The sequence below is a fragment of the Pantherophis guttatus genome, chromosome 1, assembly GCF_059756535.1.
Source record: "Pantherophis guttatus breed Tessera chromosome 1, ASM5975653v1, whole genome shotgun sequence".
Classification (NCBI taxonomy): Eukaryota; Metazoa; Chordata; class Lepidosauria; order Squamata; family Colubridae; genus Pantherophis; species Pantherophis guttatus.
In genome coordinates this window covers 74,366,688-74,380,602 of record NC_142063.1, presented here as the reverse complement: position 1 = coordinate 74,380,602, position 13,915 = coordinate 74,366,688, and the positions used below count along the sequence as shown (strand labels likewise).

The following is a 13,915-nucleotide window of genomic DNA, read 5'->3' as shown; positions in this document are numbered from 1 at the left end:
CAAAGTGCTTCCGGTGGGCTTCCCGAAACAGGAAGAGGCGGGGCGGCGGCTGCGCTGTGTGAGGCACGCTGAAGCAAGAGTCGGATTCGTGAGGGCTGGTTGAGAGTCGGGTCCGAAAAAGCGTTTGGCGAGCGGGGCTTGTAGAGCGGACAGGTAAAGCCGTGGGGGGGGGGAGAAGGGGGGGGCGCAGTCCTGCGTCTTTCATGCCTCGTGAGGGACTTGCTTTGTGGGTTCCCTCACCCGGGCTGCGGGCGGCAAGCGGAGGGAAAAGGGTCGCTGTGTCGAAAACGCTGGCAGGGTAACCGCTAGGAGCCACTTGGGCTACCCGTGAGAGGCCTGGCGGCCGTAAGAGCGTCACTTACCAGCGGGATGGGCTTCTGTGGTGTCCCTTCGGATCCTCTCCTGACCCTCAGGCTCCCCCTTAAAATATGTCACAAAAGGGCTCCCTGCCCCGCAACGCCGCTTTCCCCTCGCGCCTTGCTGGGTCACAAACGCGCCCTTGCAGCCCGGCGGCGGTGGCTGAGGGAGGGGAAGGCCTCCTGCGCGGTGGTGTCCGCCAAAAAGGCTCGCCAGCGCCGGAGATGTAACCGCCGCAGGTGCCAATGTCGACCCAGGGTGCAGAGAGGGAGAAAGACGCCTCTAAGCGCCGGTCCTCAAACTGGCATGCTTGGTACGTTTGAGCCCCTCCGGGTTTTATTTTGCGGGGGGAAGTAGGGAAACAACGTCCTGGGATCTTTTGCTCGGCCTCAAGCGCTTAAGGATTCTTTTCCCCCCCAGAGATGGTTAGGAGACTGGAGGCTAAAACATGTGAAGATGGTTGCTGGTATTGGGTACCCTTAGTGAAAAGAAGGACTTGGGGGGCGACATGATAATATCCCAGGGGCTGCCACAAAGACGACGGAGTCAAGCTATTCTCCAAAACACCTGAGGGCAGGACAAGAAGCAATGGCTGGAAACTAATCAAGGAGAGAAGCAACCTAGAACTAAGGAGAAATTTCCTGACAGAACAATGAATCAGTGGAACAACTTGCTTCCAGAAGTTGTGAATGCTCCAACACTGGAAGTTTTTAAGAAGAGATTGGACAACTGTTTGTCAGAAATGATATAGGGTTTCCTGCCTGAGTAGGGGGTTGGACTAGAAGACCTCCAAGGTCCCTTCCAACTCATTATTCTGTTATTTCTTCCCCCATTTGGTATATAAGTGTCTTAATGGTTTGGGCAGAATTTGATCTCCTTTCCTTAACCAGCCTGATCAGGTAAGAGATTAAAAAAAATAGGAAGGCTGCTGCTAATACTGTCGAACTACCGATAATAGTTGTCCATAAAAGTATTTGCTTCCAAATCGCATCTGCTTTTGTTATATTTAGTTACTCTTGTTGTCAGATACAGAATAAACACACAAGTCTTCCTTTCCACTGATCACACTTACCACCAACTATAACCACCCTGTTAAAGTTCTGATTGAGAGTTTCTAAGGTGGCCTTTGGCTTAACACAGATTTTATACAGACAGCTGACAAGTAGGATGCACACTCCTCTTTCTGGTTTTGGAATTGAAAAGGGACTTCCAGAACTTTCTGGAGTTATGAATACAGCTGTTACAGTCTTGAAGAGGCGTATTAAAGTTTAAAATACTTTACTTCTGTAGCTTTCTTTTTATGTGTGTGTGTATAAAAGTTTTTAATTTTTATTTTTTATCAACATATTCAAACGTACAGTCTTTTGTCCATCATTAATCATTATTCATTCATCTTATTCTTTAACTTCCATTTGGTAATTAGTTGTTTGGGTCTGCTCTTCTACCATCTCCTTCCTTTATTTTAATACAACCTTTCCTTTTCTGTAACTTTCTGTCTGAGTCAGTGCTGGGTTTTTTTAGGACAGCATGCACATTTATCTATATGCTAGATTTCTGCATGTTAATGTAGATCTGGACATAATGCTGGGAGTGTGATTTTTATAAGGCTGTTTAGTGAGTTTATGTGTTAATCTAATTTAAAATATTTTTCTATATCTATTGCAAAAATGCAATCTTGAATTTCATAGCTGTAAGTTATTCTTTAATGAATAATGAAGTTAGTGACAAATTAAAGAAAGTTTTCCTGACCATTGTTCACAACTGCTAGCTAGTCATTGTGGAGTTCTAGATATTATTCTTTACTCTATTTTCAGCTATACTTCACTATTACTAATTGTTTTGATTATAAAACATATTTGTACTTACGACTTTCTGATTTATTATTGCAGGATGCCTGGATTAAGCTGTAGATTCTACCAGCATAAATTTCCTGAAGTAGAAGATGTTGTCATGGTCAATGTCAGGTCGATTGCAGAAATGGGAGCCTATGTTAGTCTTTTGGAATACAACAACATTGAGGGCATGATCTTACTCAGTGAGCTGTCCAGGAGACGAATCCGTTCTATAAATAAACTCATCCGAATTGGCAGAAATGAATGTGTTGTTGTCATAAGAGTTGATAAGGAGAAAGGTGAGTTGCATAACAAATACAGCTTTTTCAGTCCATGGGAATATATATATGGTTTTCAAAAATATTCAATGAAGAGAGGACTAAAGTTGTAGAACAGTTTACCAGAAGGGATAGTATGCAGTAATATGGAAGAACAGATGTTTCCTGTTGCACTTAATAATTATACATAGGGGGTTTTTAATGAAAGAAGGCCTTAGAAAGATAGTTGACTTAATATATTTAAAAATATTTCTTGTTATTTTAGGTTATATTGACCTGTCAAAAAGAAGAGTGTCTCCAGAAGAGGCAATTAAATGTGAAGACAAATTCACCAAATCAAAAACCGTAAGTTTTTGTAAGAAACATTTGTCTTCCCGCTTTGTTGAATAATGAAATACATTTTAATTCTGCTAAAAGTTTCATTTTGCTCGACCTTAAAATAAAGAAAAACAAGATAGAGTCATACAACTAAAGATATGCACATAGTCCTTGACTTACAATTACAATTGAGCCCAAAATTGTTGTTAAGTGAGTTTTTTGCCACATTTTACAATCTTTTTTTGCCCTAATAAGTGAATCTGGCTTCCTCCTTTAAGTTTGTTTGTCAGAAGGTTGCAAAAGGTGATCACAAGACCCCTGGACACTTCATTTTCATAAATACATGTCAATTGCCAAGCATCTGAATTTTGATCACTTGACCCTGGGGATGCTACAACCTAGAACTAAGAAGAAATTTCCTGACAAAACAATTAACCAGTGGAACAACTTGCTTCCAGAAGTTGTGAATTCTCCAATTTTAAAGAAGAGATTGGACAACTATTTGTCTGAAATGGTATAGAGCTCTGATGGCAAACCTATGGTACATGTGCCACAGGTGGCACATTGCGCTATGTGTGGACACACGAGCCATTGCCCCAGTTTAGCTCCGCTTTGCATTCACGCGTGCCTCCCGCTGGCCAACTGGTCGTCAGGTCTCTGCAGTGCAGGGGGGGTGGGCCATGCCGCATGAGCAGGGTGTGAGGGACGTGCACATCGAATTTTGGGGGTTTGGGCGTGAGCGTGCGCATACGCACGTGTGTTTTGGGCACTCAGTCCGGAAAAGATTAGCCATCACTGGTATAGGGTTTCCTGCCTGAGCAGGGGTTGGACTAGAAGATATCCAAGGTCCCTTCCAATTCTGTTATTCTAAATTCTAAGTGTGAAAAAGGTCATAAGTCACTTTTTTCAGTGCTATTGTACGTTTGGTTTGATTATAAATTGAGGACTATCTGTACCATATGTATTATGAACAATACATTTTCATACCACAGTGTTCTTTTCTTGCATATATGTGCAGATGGTCCAATTAGCTATAAAAGCAGGAAAGTCCAGTTCAGCACTTCAGAGAGAATACTGATAAGTAGCCGATTTCCAGTATAATGTGTTAATGTGACCAAATTAGTATTATGGCTGTTATCAGGGATGTAGTAGTACACAAAGAGTCTCTCTATAGAGAGTTCATGTCACCTAAACATTTCTACATCACAGAGCTTTCCAATTATATTGTCAATAACTCTGTAGTAGCAGAATTTTACTTTGTTTTTTCTGTTTGTCCTGCATGCATAAATTAACTTTGGAAAATGGGATTTTTAAAATATCCACTCCACTGCAAAGAGAAGAAAAGTTGTACACCATTTAGCAAATAAATTTATCTAGGATATATTTAACATAAAAGTGGTGACTATCTGTAGCTTGGGTATAGGATGAGGGTGAAGGTTCCTTCTCCAAGCTTGTGGGTTGGTTTCCGAACGTTTCATTACCAGGCTGGGTAACATCTTCAAGGGAGTTTAGGGGTTGTCAGTGTCGGTGTCCGCCATGAAGCCCTTAGAAATGGAAGAACACCGACACCCCTTAAACTCCGCTGAAGACGTTACCTAGCCTGGTAACGAAACATTCGGAGAACGAATCTTTACCCTTATATTTAACACAGTTGCCCTAGCTTTAAAAGAATTGTTTAACTTCTGACCTCTTTGGATATATCAAGTATATCCAAAAATTCTAAAAAGATACCATGGCAGGACATGAAAATGTTATCTTTGAGTGGGGTACATTGATGAAATATTTGACATTTTAAGAAAAAGCATCTCCTGTGTACATGTATATTGCATGGAATTTTCAACTTTCATTGTTATATTGTTTCATTAGATTAGGATTCATTGCATTAAATATAGCAATGTTACCTTCTCATGCAACTTTTTCCCTGCTTCTGCCCAGGTTTACAGCATCCTTCGCCATGTTGCTGAAGTTTTAGAATACACAAAAGATGAACAGCTGGAGAGCTTGTTTCAGAGAACTGCTTGGGTATTTGATGACAAGTACAGAAAGCCTGGATATGGCGCATATGATGCCTTCAAACTTGCTGTCTCGTAAGTAAAGATGCCTTTCTAATCTTTCACTAATTTAGAAATTAAATCTGTGCATTTCTTGCTTTTATGCAGATTCGTGTACCCTTATTATTGTAACTCAACAAATAGACTTTTCTGCATTTTGAAAACACTGCAATATGCTAGACTGCTTCTATATATAAACTCTACTTATATCTTTTGCAAACCTAATTTTCAGGAAGAGAAAATGTGTTTAAATGCATAGTTTATTGTTTTGACAGTTCCTCATTTCTCTTTTGTAGATAATTTAGGAAATTCTGATAAGGTTTTCTTTGATTATTCTTTTTATACAGCGATCCCTCAATCCTTGACGGGCTGGATTTGACAGAAGATGAAAAGCGTGTGCTAATTGACAATATCAATAGACGTTTGACACCACAGGCAGTCAAAATTCGAGCAGGTGAGTCCCCAAAACTGCCTAAGTTAAGTCAATTAGTGTCAATTAGTGAGTATATTATGAGGATGCTGCTTTTTGCTGTATGGTAAATCTAAAACTATTATTATCTGAATATGTAATTATCTTGGGCTCATTGAGGATTTGAACAATAAGCATGACTGGGAAATGTTTGAATGGGTATAGATTAGGAAAGTGAATTTCACAGTGCTATATTTCAAAATGTAACCCTTTTTTTGTTGTTGTTGAATAAGTTATCCAAACAATTATTTAATTTTCTGAAGGAAAAGAACCAGAAATTCTCAAATAGGTTTTTGGAACACAAGTGTTTTTGGATAGACGGGAATTGGAAAGTTTCTGAAAATGTAAGGAATCCAGAGATTCATTGTCAGGGAGATGAAAAAAAATGTTCATTAGATGTTATGAAAGAAGAAGCACTTAAAAGATGAAGAAGGAAATTAAGGAAAAGAACATGCAGAACAGTGAAATAAATCAGGTGGAGTCTAATAAAAGGACGAGGATGGAAATTTGTAAAATGACTTGAGTCAGCTGCCTAAATCTTTAGCCCTGGCTCATACAGATCTTAATTAGAATAGAATAGAATTCCTTATTGGCCAAGTGTGATTGGACACACAAGAAATTTGTCTTGGTGCATATGCTCTCAGTATACATAAAAGAAAAGATACATTCGTCAAGAATCATCAGGTACAACACTTAATTATAGTCATAGGGTACAAATAAGCAATCAAATCATATTAGGAAACAGTCAATATAAATCATAAGGATACCAGCAACAAGGTTGCAGTCATAAGTGTGAGGAGATGGGTGATAGGAACGATGACAAGATTAATAGTAGTGCAGACTTAGTAAATAGTTTGACAGTGTTGAGGGAATTATTTTTTAGCAGAGTGATGGCATTCAGGAAAAAACTGTTCTTGTGTCTAATTGGTGTGCAGTGCTCTATAGCATTGTTTTGAGGGTAGGAGTTGAAACAGTTTATGTCCAGGATGCGAGGGGTCTGTAAATATTTTCACAGCCCTCTTTTTGACTCGTGCAGTATACAGGTCCTCAATGGAAGGCAGGTTGGTAGTAATTGTTTTTTCTGCAGTTCTAATTATCCTCTGAAGTCTGTGTCTGTCTTGGGTTGCAGAACCAACGGGTGGAAAAATAGATGTTAATGGTAGAAGAGGTATAGCTGTATATACAACTAGAGAAGATTGCCCTGTTTTACACGGTATTGCCACGAAGAAATTTCTGAATAATTAGTTTAACACTCAATTGAATCAGAGCTGAATTCAGAGTACACAGATGGGTATATAGGCAATAAGTTCATATTACATGAAGCTTACTAATTTACTGTTATCATTTAAAAATGTAACAATTCTGTGGTTCTGTTATCATTACTAATCAGAAATATTCCACTGGGATTAGGAAAATGTGGAACATTTCTGCCAAGTAATAAGATCCAAATTATAATTTTCAGTGGTTAAATTGTATAACAACCTAACCGCATTTGTTCCAAAACTTCCAATGGTTGTTTATGAACTTTCTCCACCCCAAAAAACTTGCTTTAAGTAGCTCAGATTATTTCTAACATGACAACTAATTTCTTTTAAAAAAAAAACAAAAAAACCATATGAGGGATAAGGGATAGGATTTTATTCAAATACCAAAACACTTGGCAACATGTGTGTGTGTGTGTGTGTAAAGGGATCTGGCCATTTGTGTTACCAGTCAGTGAAGACTTGACAGCCATTGGTTGAATTCCTTTCATTTTGTAGAATCATGAAATAGTGAAGAAAGGCTTTCTTCATAACAGGATGCAAATGTATAGGATTTGTAGGAAAAATTGCATTGTAAGGGGGAAGATACAAGGAAGTAAACCAAATTCAAGAAAATTGAATTTCTCATATGTCTTCTGCTTCAAACATTCCAACCTAACCATGTTGTAGATTAAGTACAAATGTAACATGATTTTCCTTGGGATCATCTTTTTTTTTTTTTTAATTTGATTTATATGCCGCCCTTTTCCAAAAACTCAGGGCGGCTTACAATGCGTTAAGCAATCTCTTAGCCTCTGGCCTCTTGGTAGTTAGGAATATTTTTATTTTTCATTAGCATTTATCTTTAAAATGCAATGTTACTGAACTATATATATTTGGTTGCTAATGATTTTAATTTTTCTAAACACTAACATCAAAATTTTGCCTATTTTAGATATTGAAGTGGCCTGTTATGGTTACGAGGGTATAGATGCAGTAAAGGAAGCTCTGCGAGCTGGCCTAAGCTGTTCTACAGAGAGTATGCCAATCAAAGTAAGTGGATATCCTTTGACATGGTTGTTCTAGAAAATCTTGAATATAAAAAAAAACTAACATTCTCCTGTGGCTTAATCGTCATGCCACTTAGTCTGTTAATGTGTAGGAATTGGGTTGAGAGGAAAGGCGAGATCTGAATTGACCCAAGAAAGCCAATTACAATTTTACAGTGGCTCAGTTGGATTATTTTACCAATGTTATAAAATGTATTTTGAAAGCGTAAGAAAAAAAGATTTCCTTAAGGCAGAAAATTAAACAGATTTACAGGAAGTTAATGGTAGTTCTGTTAAAATGCTACAAATGCTGAATTGGCTGAAACCTCAGGAATGTACAATTTGGCTGATTCCAATATTTTGTTGCTCTGTATGTCCACGAATAAGCTCAACAGTGCCATGAGTACTTATTTGGGGATTACAAATAAGTGAATTGAAAAATGTAGAACCTGTAATTAATGCAGTTTGCCTGTATATCATGGAATACTTGTCATTTAAAAGTTTATTATCTTGTAAGTATTTTCTCAAAATACTAGAAATGGACTCCTTCACGAAAAGAGCAGTATGAAATAAATCCTGGAGTTCTTTTGGGATTAGTTCAAGATGTAAAGCACCTTTTATCAGCAGCTTTGAGGATCAGGTTAAGACTTGTGAAAGCAAGTCTAATACTATCTCATTCTTTTTTAGATAAATCTTATAGCTCCTCCTCGATATGTGATGACCACAACAACACTTGAAAGGACTGAAGGCCTTTCTGTCCTCAGCCAAGCCATGGCTGTCATTAAAGAAAAAATTGAAGAGAAGAGAGGTGTCTTTAATGTGCAAATGGAAGTAAGTATTGTGTGTTCATCTAGGCTGGAATCAGGGACACTTTCAGAAAGGCAGTGAAAAAGAGGCATGCTGCAGCTGTCATCTTGACATTTTGACCCCTCCCTCCCCCTGCAGACACCTTTGCCTATGATCCTCAGGGCTAATACCTGTAATTATAATTATTGCCATGTGGGGAAGAGCCGGTGGTTCTTGCAGTCTCCAACCAGGAGCAAGCATTTCATTTTTCTTGTTCCATTTGGAAAATTAGGTTAGAAATTGCTTCAAAGCATATGTTCCTTTTTCGCTGGTATAGAAGTGCCTCCGAAAACTAAGAAAATATTTTCCTCTCTTTCTCATATACTTCCTGCTTGCTCAGCTCCGTTTTAATTGGGTCTGTTTGACCACAGTGTTGATATGTCAGAAATTTGGAAAGAGACAGGAAAGCCTTACAGTTCTAGTCACAGTACTTTCTTAAGTGGAGGAAAAAGGAAAGCAAATTAATCTGGCTCATACTGCTATGGACTTGGTTTTTTGAATATTGCCATTAACTAAACTTTCAAATGGAGGGAACAGAAAAGGAATAGGCAGGGAAAAGAAAAGGGAGGAAATACACAAAAATATTATTTAGGGATAAATACAACCAGAAGAAAGATACTGAGCAAAGGTAAGTAAGTTGCCTAAGTTATCCATGTTTTGGCCTCCAACAAGTTTATATCATTGCAATAGTGTGTTTCTGGAAACTATATATTTAATAAATAAGCAAAAATAACTTACGGTTGGCTCCATTTAGGCAGACACTGAATTATGGCAGCATGTCTACCACAAATCCAACTTGGATTGCCCGGGGCAAAACTATTTGTATTTGTTATGAAAAATCCATGAAGAGCAATTCAGTGCTAGCTTTTACACCATTTTGAGGTTTTGATTCTCCAGTAATGAAAATTCCTGAATTCAGCTCAGTGCAGTCTTTTTGATACCCACCCCTTCCTTTTCCCCAATTTTGCTAGTAATTGTAGCTTTTAAGATTGTGTTCCTTAATTGTATAGCTCTCTTTTTTTTCCCCAAGGCGTACACAATCTAATTAATGGAGATGGAAAGAATCCAATGAAATCTACATTGATTTTAAAAAATGAAATATACCAAACCATAAATAGGCAGCAGCTGTTTATCACTGGTTGGCAGCACCTTCCAGGGCAAATTAGTTTGACTGCATATAGCAGGTTGATAATCGCTGTCTTTTTTTACATTTGGACAAGTCAACTGCATGTTTAATTAAAAGTACATCTGCTTAAACAGATGCTGAATTACACTGAAATATAACCATATATTGATCACTTTGTCTTTACAGCCCAAGGTGGTAACTGACACTGATGAGACTGAACTTGCAAGGCAGTTGGAAAGGTTGGAGCGTGAGAATGCTGAAGTGGATGGAGATGATGATGCTGAGGAGATGGAAGCAAAAACTGAAGACTAAATTTATTGGCCTGGCAAAATAGATGGAAATTATGCCTTCATGCAAATAACTAAAAACACCTAGAGTCGACTGACGAGATTTCATTGTTTAAAATGCCACAGGAACAGACTTGAAAAACTTTCAAGTTTTTAATGAGACCAAATTTTGAACAGACAAGAAACCATCTGCTACAATATGTTGCTTGATTTTCTCAATGGGAAGGTACTTCCCACTGAAGATTAAAACCTTTCTCCCCTAAATAATCCAAGCATACTTTGATGACTCTTCTTAATATTTTCACGTCTTATACATTCAGATTGGCAACTGGTTCACTATGTTGTATCAGTGAGTTTCTGAGGATTAAACCAATATTCCTCCACAGACCGCACTGAAGCATTCAATAAATGTATTGGATATTTACTTGGGTTTCATTTCATTTTCATTTTAAGAAATCTATAGTGCAAAGAGCTAAAGAGGAGAGAGTGGCTTTTAGCTCTTGAAGATGGCAGTTTGCATGTCTTTAACCGATAAATCCTAATCTCTACATAGTTCATAATCAGTTGTCATTATACAAGTAACTTTAGGGCTACTTCGTGTACAATGTCAGCAAGATTAGATTCTCCTTTTTAATACTTTGATGAATTAATTTACTAGTCTTCCTCTTCTTATTTTGTAGGCTTTTCTTTTACATTTTGAGTATGCGATGCCTTAGAACAAAAGATTTTTTCCCTACTCTGCAAGGTAAACCATAATCTCTCATTTATAGAGCACTCAGTTGCTAAATAAGTATATTAGGAGGATGATACATCTTGTGTTTTATTTTTTGCTAGTCTGCCACATCAAACTCCTTTTCTACATACTATAATAGTGATTATATGTGCTAAAACTTTTATTAAATGTCATTACTTTTTTCCCTAAATACTCTGCTATTTATATAAGAATTATCTGTTTTTATGTATATCAAAATCAAAAGCTAGTAAAGACTTCTAAATCAATTTTTTTTCTAATATTAAAACTAATGTTTTAATGGTAACATGTTTAACATGTTTTAATGGTAGCTTATAATAGTATACTTTTTTCCCCTACCACTGGGTGTCATACAACCACAGCAAACTGACTTAGTATTACTTTAAAAGGGTTCAAAATGTCCTGAATTCATATTTAGTAAATCCTTGCTTACTAAAGTTCTCCATCTGGCCTGCTAACTCCTTATGAGGATTTCTGTACTCTTTGAGGAAAAACCAGTTATCTCTCAAGATAAATTTTCAGTGTTGCAGGCAACTTTTGACGTCAACATCAACAGATGGTTTGTTACAGCCAGTTCCTCCCACTATGGAGGAATCTGTAGGCCTAAAGATAGATAGGGTAATTTGAGAACTGATTAGACCTATCTGATCTGACATCACTGTCTGAGTTTAGTTTTATATATCCATACAGGTTCCTACATGTTTTCTTCCAATAGGGATATGTTTAGCATTTGAAGAGTTCTTTGTAGCAGTAAAAACCCACATTTCAATATTAAGTAGTATATAGATTGGGTAACCTTCCTTGAATCTGTAGAGTGAGAAGACGGCCATTTTCTGCAAAGTTTAGGAATTTGTTTTTGTGTAAAGTATATGTTGACTGAATGCAAACTAGTATGGACATGTATCTTTAAGAACTAATTACAAGTTTGCCCTGTGTACATTTTTTTAGAGTAGCAATTTTCATACAATGGATAGTTCATAAATATCTTAAGTGCTATGGGGAAATAAAATATAAGTGGGGTTACCTAGGTATTGTTGGCATCAGAAATGTCAGGGCAAACACAAAAATCGATCAACTAATAGAAAACTATAAATTGAACAGTAATAAAATTGGGGAGCAGGGAAAGATAATAGGGTGAATGATAAAAAACGATAATTTTTCAACAAAAAGATTTAAAAGGACAAAGGTGTAAAATAAGTACCACATGAAACTGGCAGGCAGATCTATTTTTGATATTTATTCACATCCCATCATTATTTTTACAAATAAGGCAATATATCTAACACCTCTTCATCTTTCCATTTTCCACACAACAACCCTGTGAAATGGGCTTGGTTGTGAGAGAATGACTGAGAGTCCAAAGTCACCTGGCCAGCTTCCACGGCTAAGGCAGGACTTGAACTTACAGTCTCCACTAGACCAAACTGGCTGTCTAGTATATCTGGCTAGATATACTTTAGCCATCCATGAACTGTTCAGAAGTTAATAGACTTGAATGTCTGGATCGGAGAGAGCCTCCAAGAATACGGGAGCTAGACCACCTCTGGCCTGGCCTAAAAAATAAATAAATACATATTAAATACGTAACAATATTTACATAGGGCTGACTCATATGTAAAATAGAAAGCAAGCTATTGGAGTGTATTGTAAAACTCAAGTCATAAAGTCTCCCACCCACTGCATAATAATACTATGTCTGCAAAGAGATTTGCTGACATGCTTTGCTGATTTAGTGACTAATGCTACATCGTCTGTGACTCGCTCTATCAGCAAGTACAGTAATCAGGAGCTATGCAAGAATAACAATTGTTTCCTTCCTACTTTCTTATCTCCAGGATACTGTTTTTTTTTTAAATCTTGCTTTGACCATAAAAGTATTTCCCTAGAAAACAAGAAAATCTCACAATAAGGAAACATATCACTGATACCTTAACCCTAAAGCTTTCACCTTATCTGTAGTTCTGTAACTGCTATTGGATATAGAGTCACTCTACAGTCTCAAGATAGGATACAATTTCCATAAGAAGCATCAATTTCCACTCAAATAGGAGTGTAAAATGTTTCTTCGCTGTTCTTAAAGCTTTCCATAGAAAAGGGTTGCATATATTTTAGAGCAACTTTTAGGGCTTATGGGAATGACAAAGGGAAACTGCCTACACCTCTTGTCAGAGATATGGAGATCTTCACAGAAAGTCAATAAAAAGCCCTTTATAATCAATTTATATATTTTGATTTGGCTTGACTTAACCAATGTGCATGGATCTACTTAATAGTAATACCCATATACATTTATTAATGTAGCCTGGCTGTTCTGGAAACTTAAGTACAGCACATTATTATGCATTCTTAACTAGAAGTAGGCCCAAGTACAAATGGTTTTTAATTCCTGCAAAAGTAAGTTGAGCAAGTAGTGTACAAGTAATGCTCAACTTAAAATGGCAGTTGGAACTGAAATTTCCATCACTTAGCCATGGCAGTTTCCTGCTGAACGGATTGCCTTCATTAAGAAAATCTCATGGTTGACAGGTAAGGCAACTTCATGCTACCACTGATTTGGTTGGGGGAAGCTGGCAAGTCCCAGATGACTTGCATGCAGGCAAGCAGTAAGGGCTGCTGCTGGATGGGGAAGATTATGCAATGAAGGTGTGGCACCTCATAACCACATGACTGGGTCAAAGAGGGGGTGTGAGGGTGCACAGGGTAAAAGGGAGGTGCAGCAAGACTTGGGGAGAGTAAAGGGGGAATACACAAGTGGCCAGCTTGGTGTGAGCGCAGAGGGGTTGGGGGACTGGTTCAGGGAGACTTACCCCCAGCTAACCCACTGAATTTCTGGGGAAGCCACGGGGAGATCACTTGGTTATGTGGTGCTGCATTTAGTCATAAATTCAAGCCAGTTACTAAACTCCCAGATTGTAATCACTTGATTGCAGGGATCCTGAGACCGCCAAAAGCCTGAGAACGGCATGTCTACCATTTGTTCAGGGCCATTTTAACTTTGGACAGTTCTTGAACAAATGGTTGTAAATCAAGGACTACCTATATCCAGTCTCATCCTTATTGCTGAGATGCACTTTCCTTTGACAGTTTGTAGATGTCTTGGAAACATCTGATGATTATTGCCAGAAGGAGAACATTTGAAGCATTATTTATTTAATTTATGCTATCTTTATCCTTTGAGAAGTTTTTTTATGATCATTTACCCATTATCAGACACAGAAGGGAACATTCAGCGCCGAAAGGGTCTCCCATTCCTGAAATAAATACCAGGACAAACCGAAATTTTGGAAATATCCAATTATTATTTGTACCA

At 37.8% G+C, this 13,915-nt stretch overlaps 1 protein-coding gene across 1 annotated transcript; it reads left to right on the top strand.

Annotated features, from left to right (window-relative positions):
- The first annotated feature begins 17 nt into the window (after nt 1–17).
- On the top strand, nt 18–10,278 carry EIF2S1 (eukaryotic translation initiation factor 2 subunit alpha). The gene is made up of 8 exons (XM_034417595.3): nt 18–153; nt 2,247–2,488; nt 2,733–2,812; nt 4,721–4,872; nt 5,184–5,290; nt 7,502–7,599; nt 8,283–8,426; nt 9,754–10,278. Exons 2-8 carry the CDS (start codon nt 2,248–2,250, stop codon nt 9,877–9,879), a joined length of 948 nt encoding a protein of 315 aa, XP_034273486.1. The 5' UTR covers nt 18–153; nt 2,247; the 3' UTR covers nt 9,880–10,278.
- Nucleotides 10,279–13,915: the final 3,637 nt, after the last annotated feature.

Coding starts and splice junctions, on each gene's coding strand:
- EIF2S1 (XM_034417595.3), top strand. CDS start 2,248: ATGCCTGGATTAAGCTGTAGATTCTACCAGCATAAATTTCCTGAAGTA. Junction 4,873..5,183: donor GCCTTCAAACTTGCTGTCTC/GTAAGTAAAGAT, acceptor CTTTTTATACAG/CGATCCCTCAATCCTTGACG. Junction 7,600..8,282: donor CAGAGAGTATGCCAATCAAA/GTAAGTGGATAT, acceptor ATTCTTTTTTAG/ATAAATCTTATAGCTCCTCC.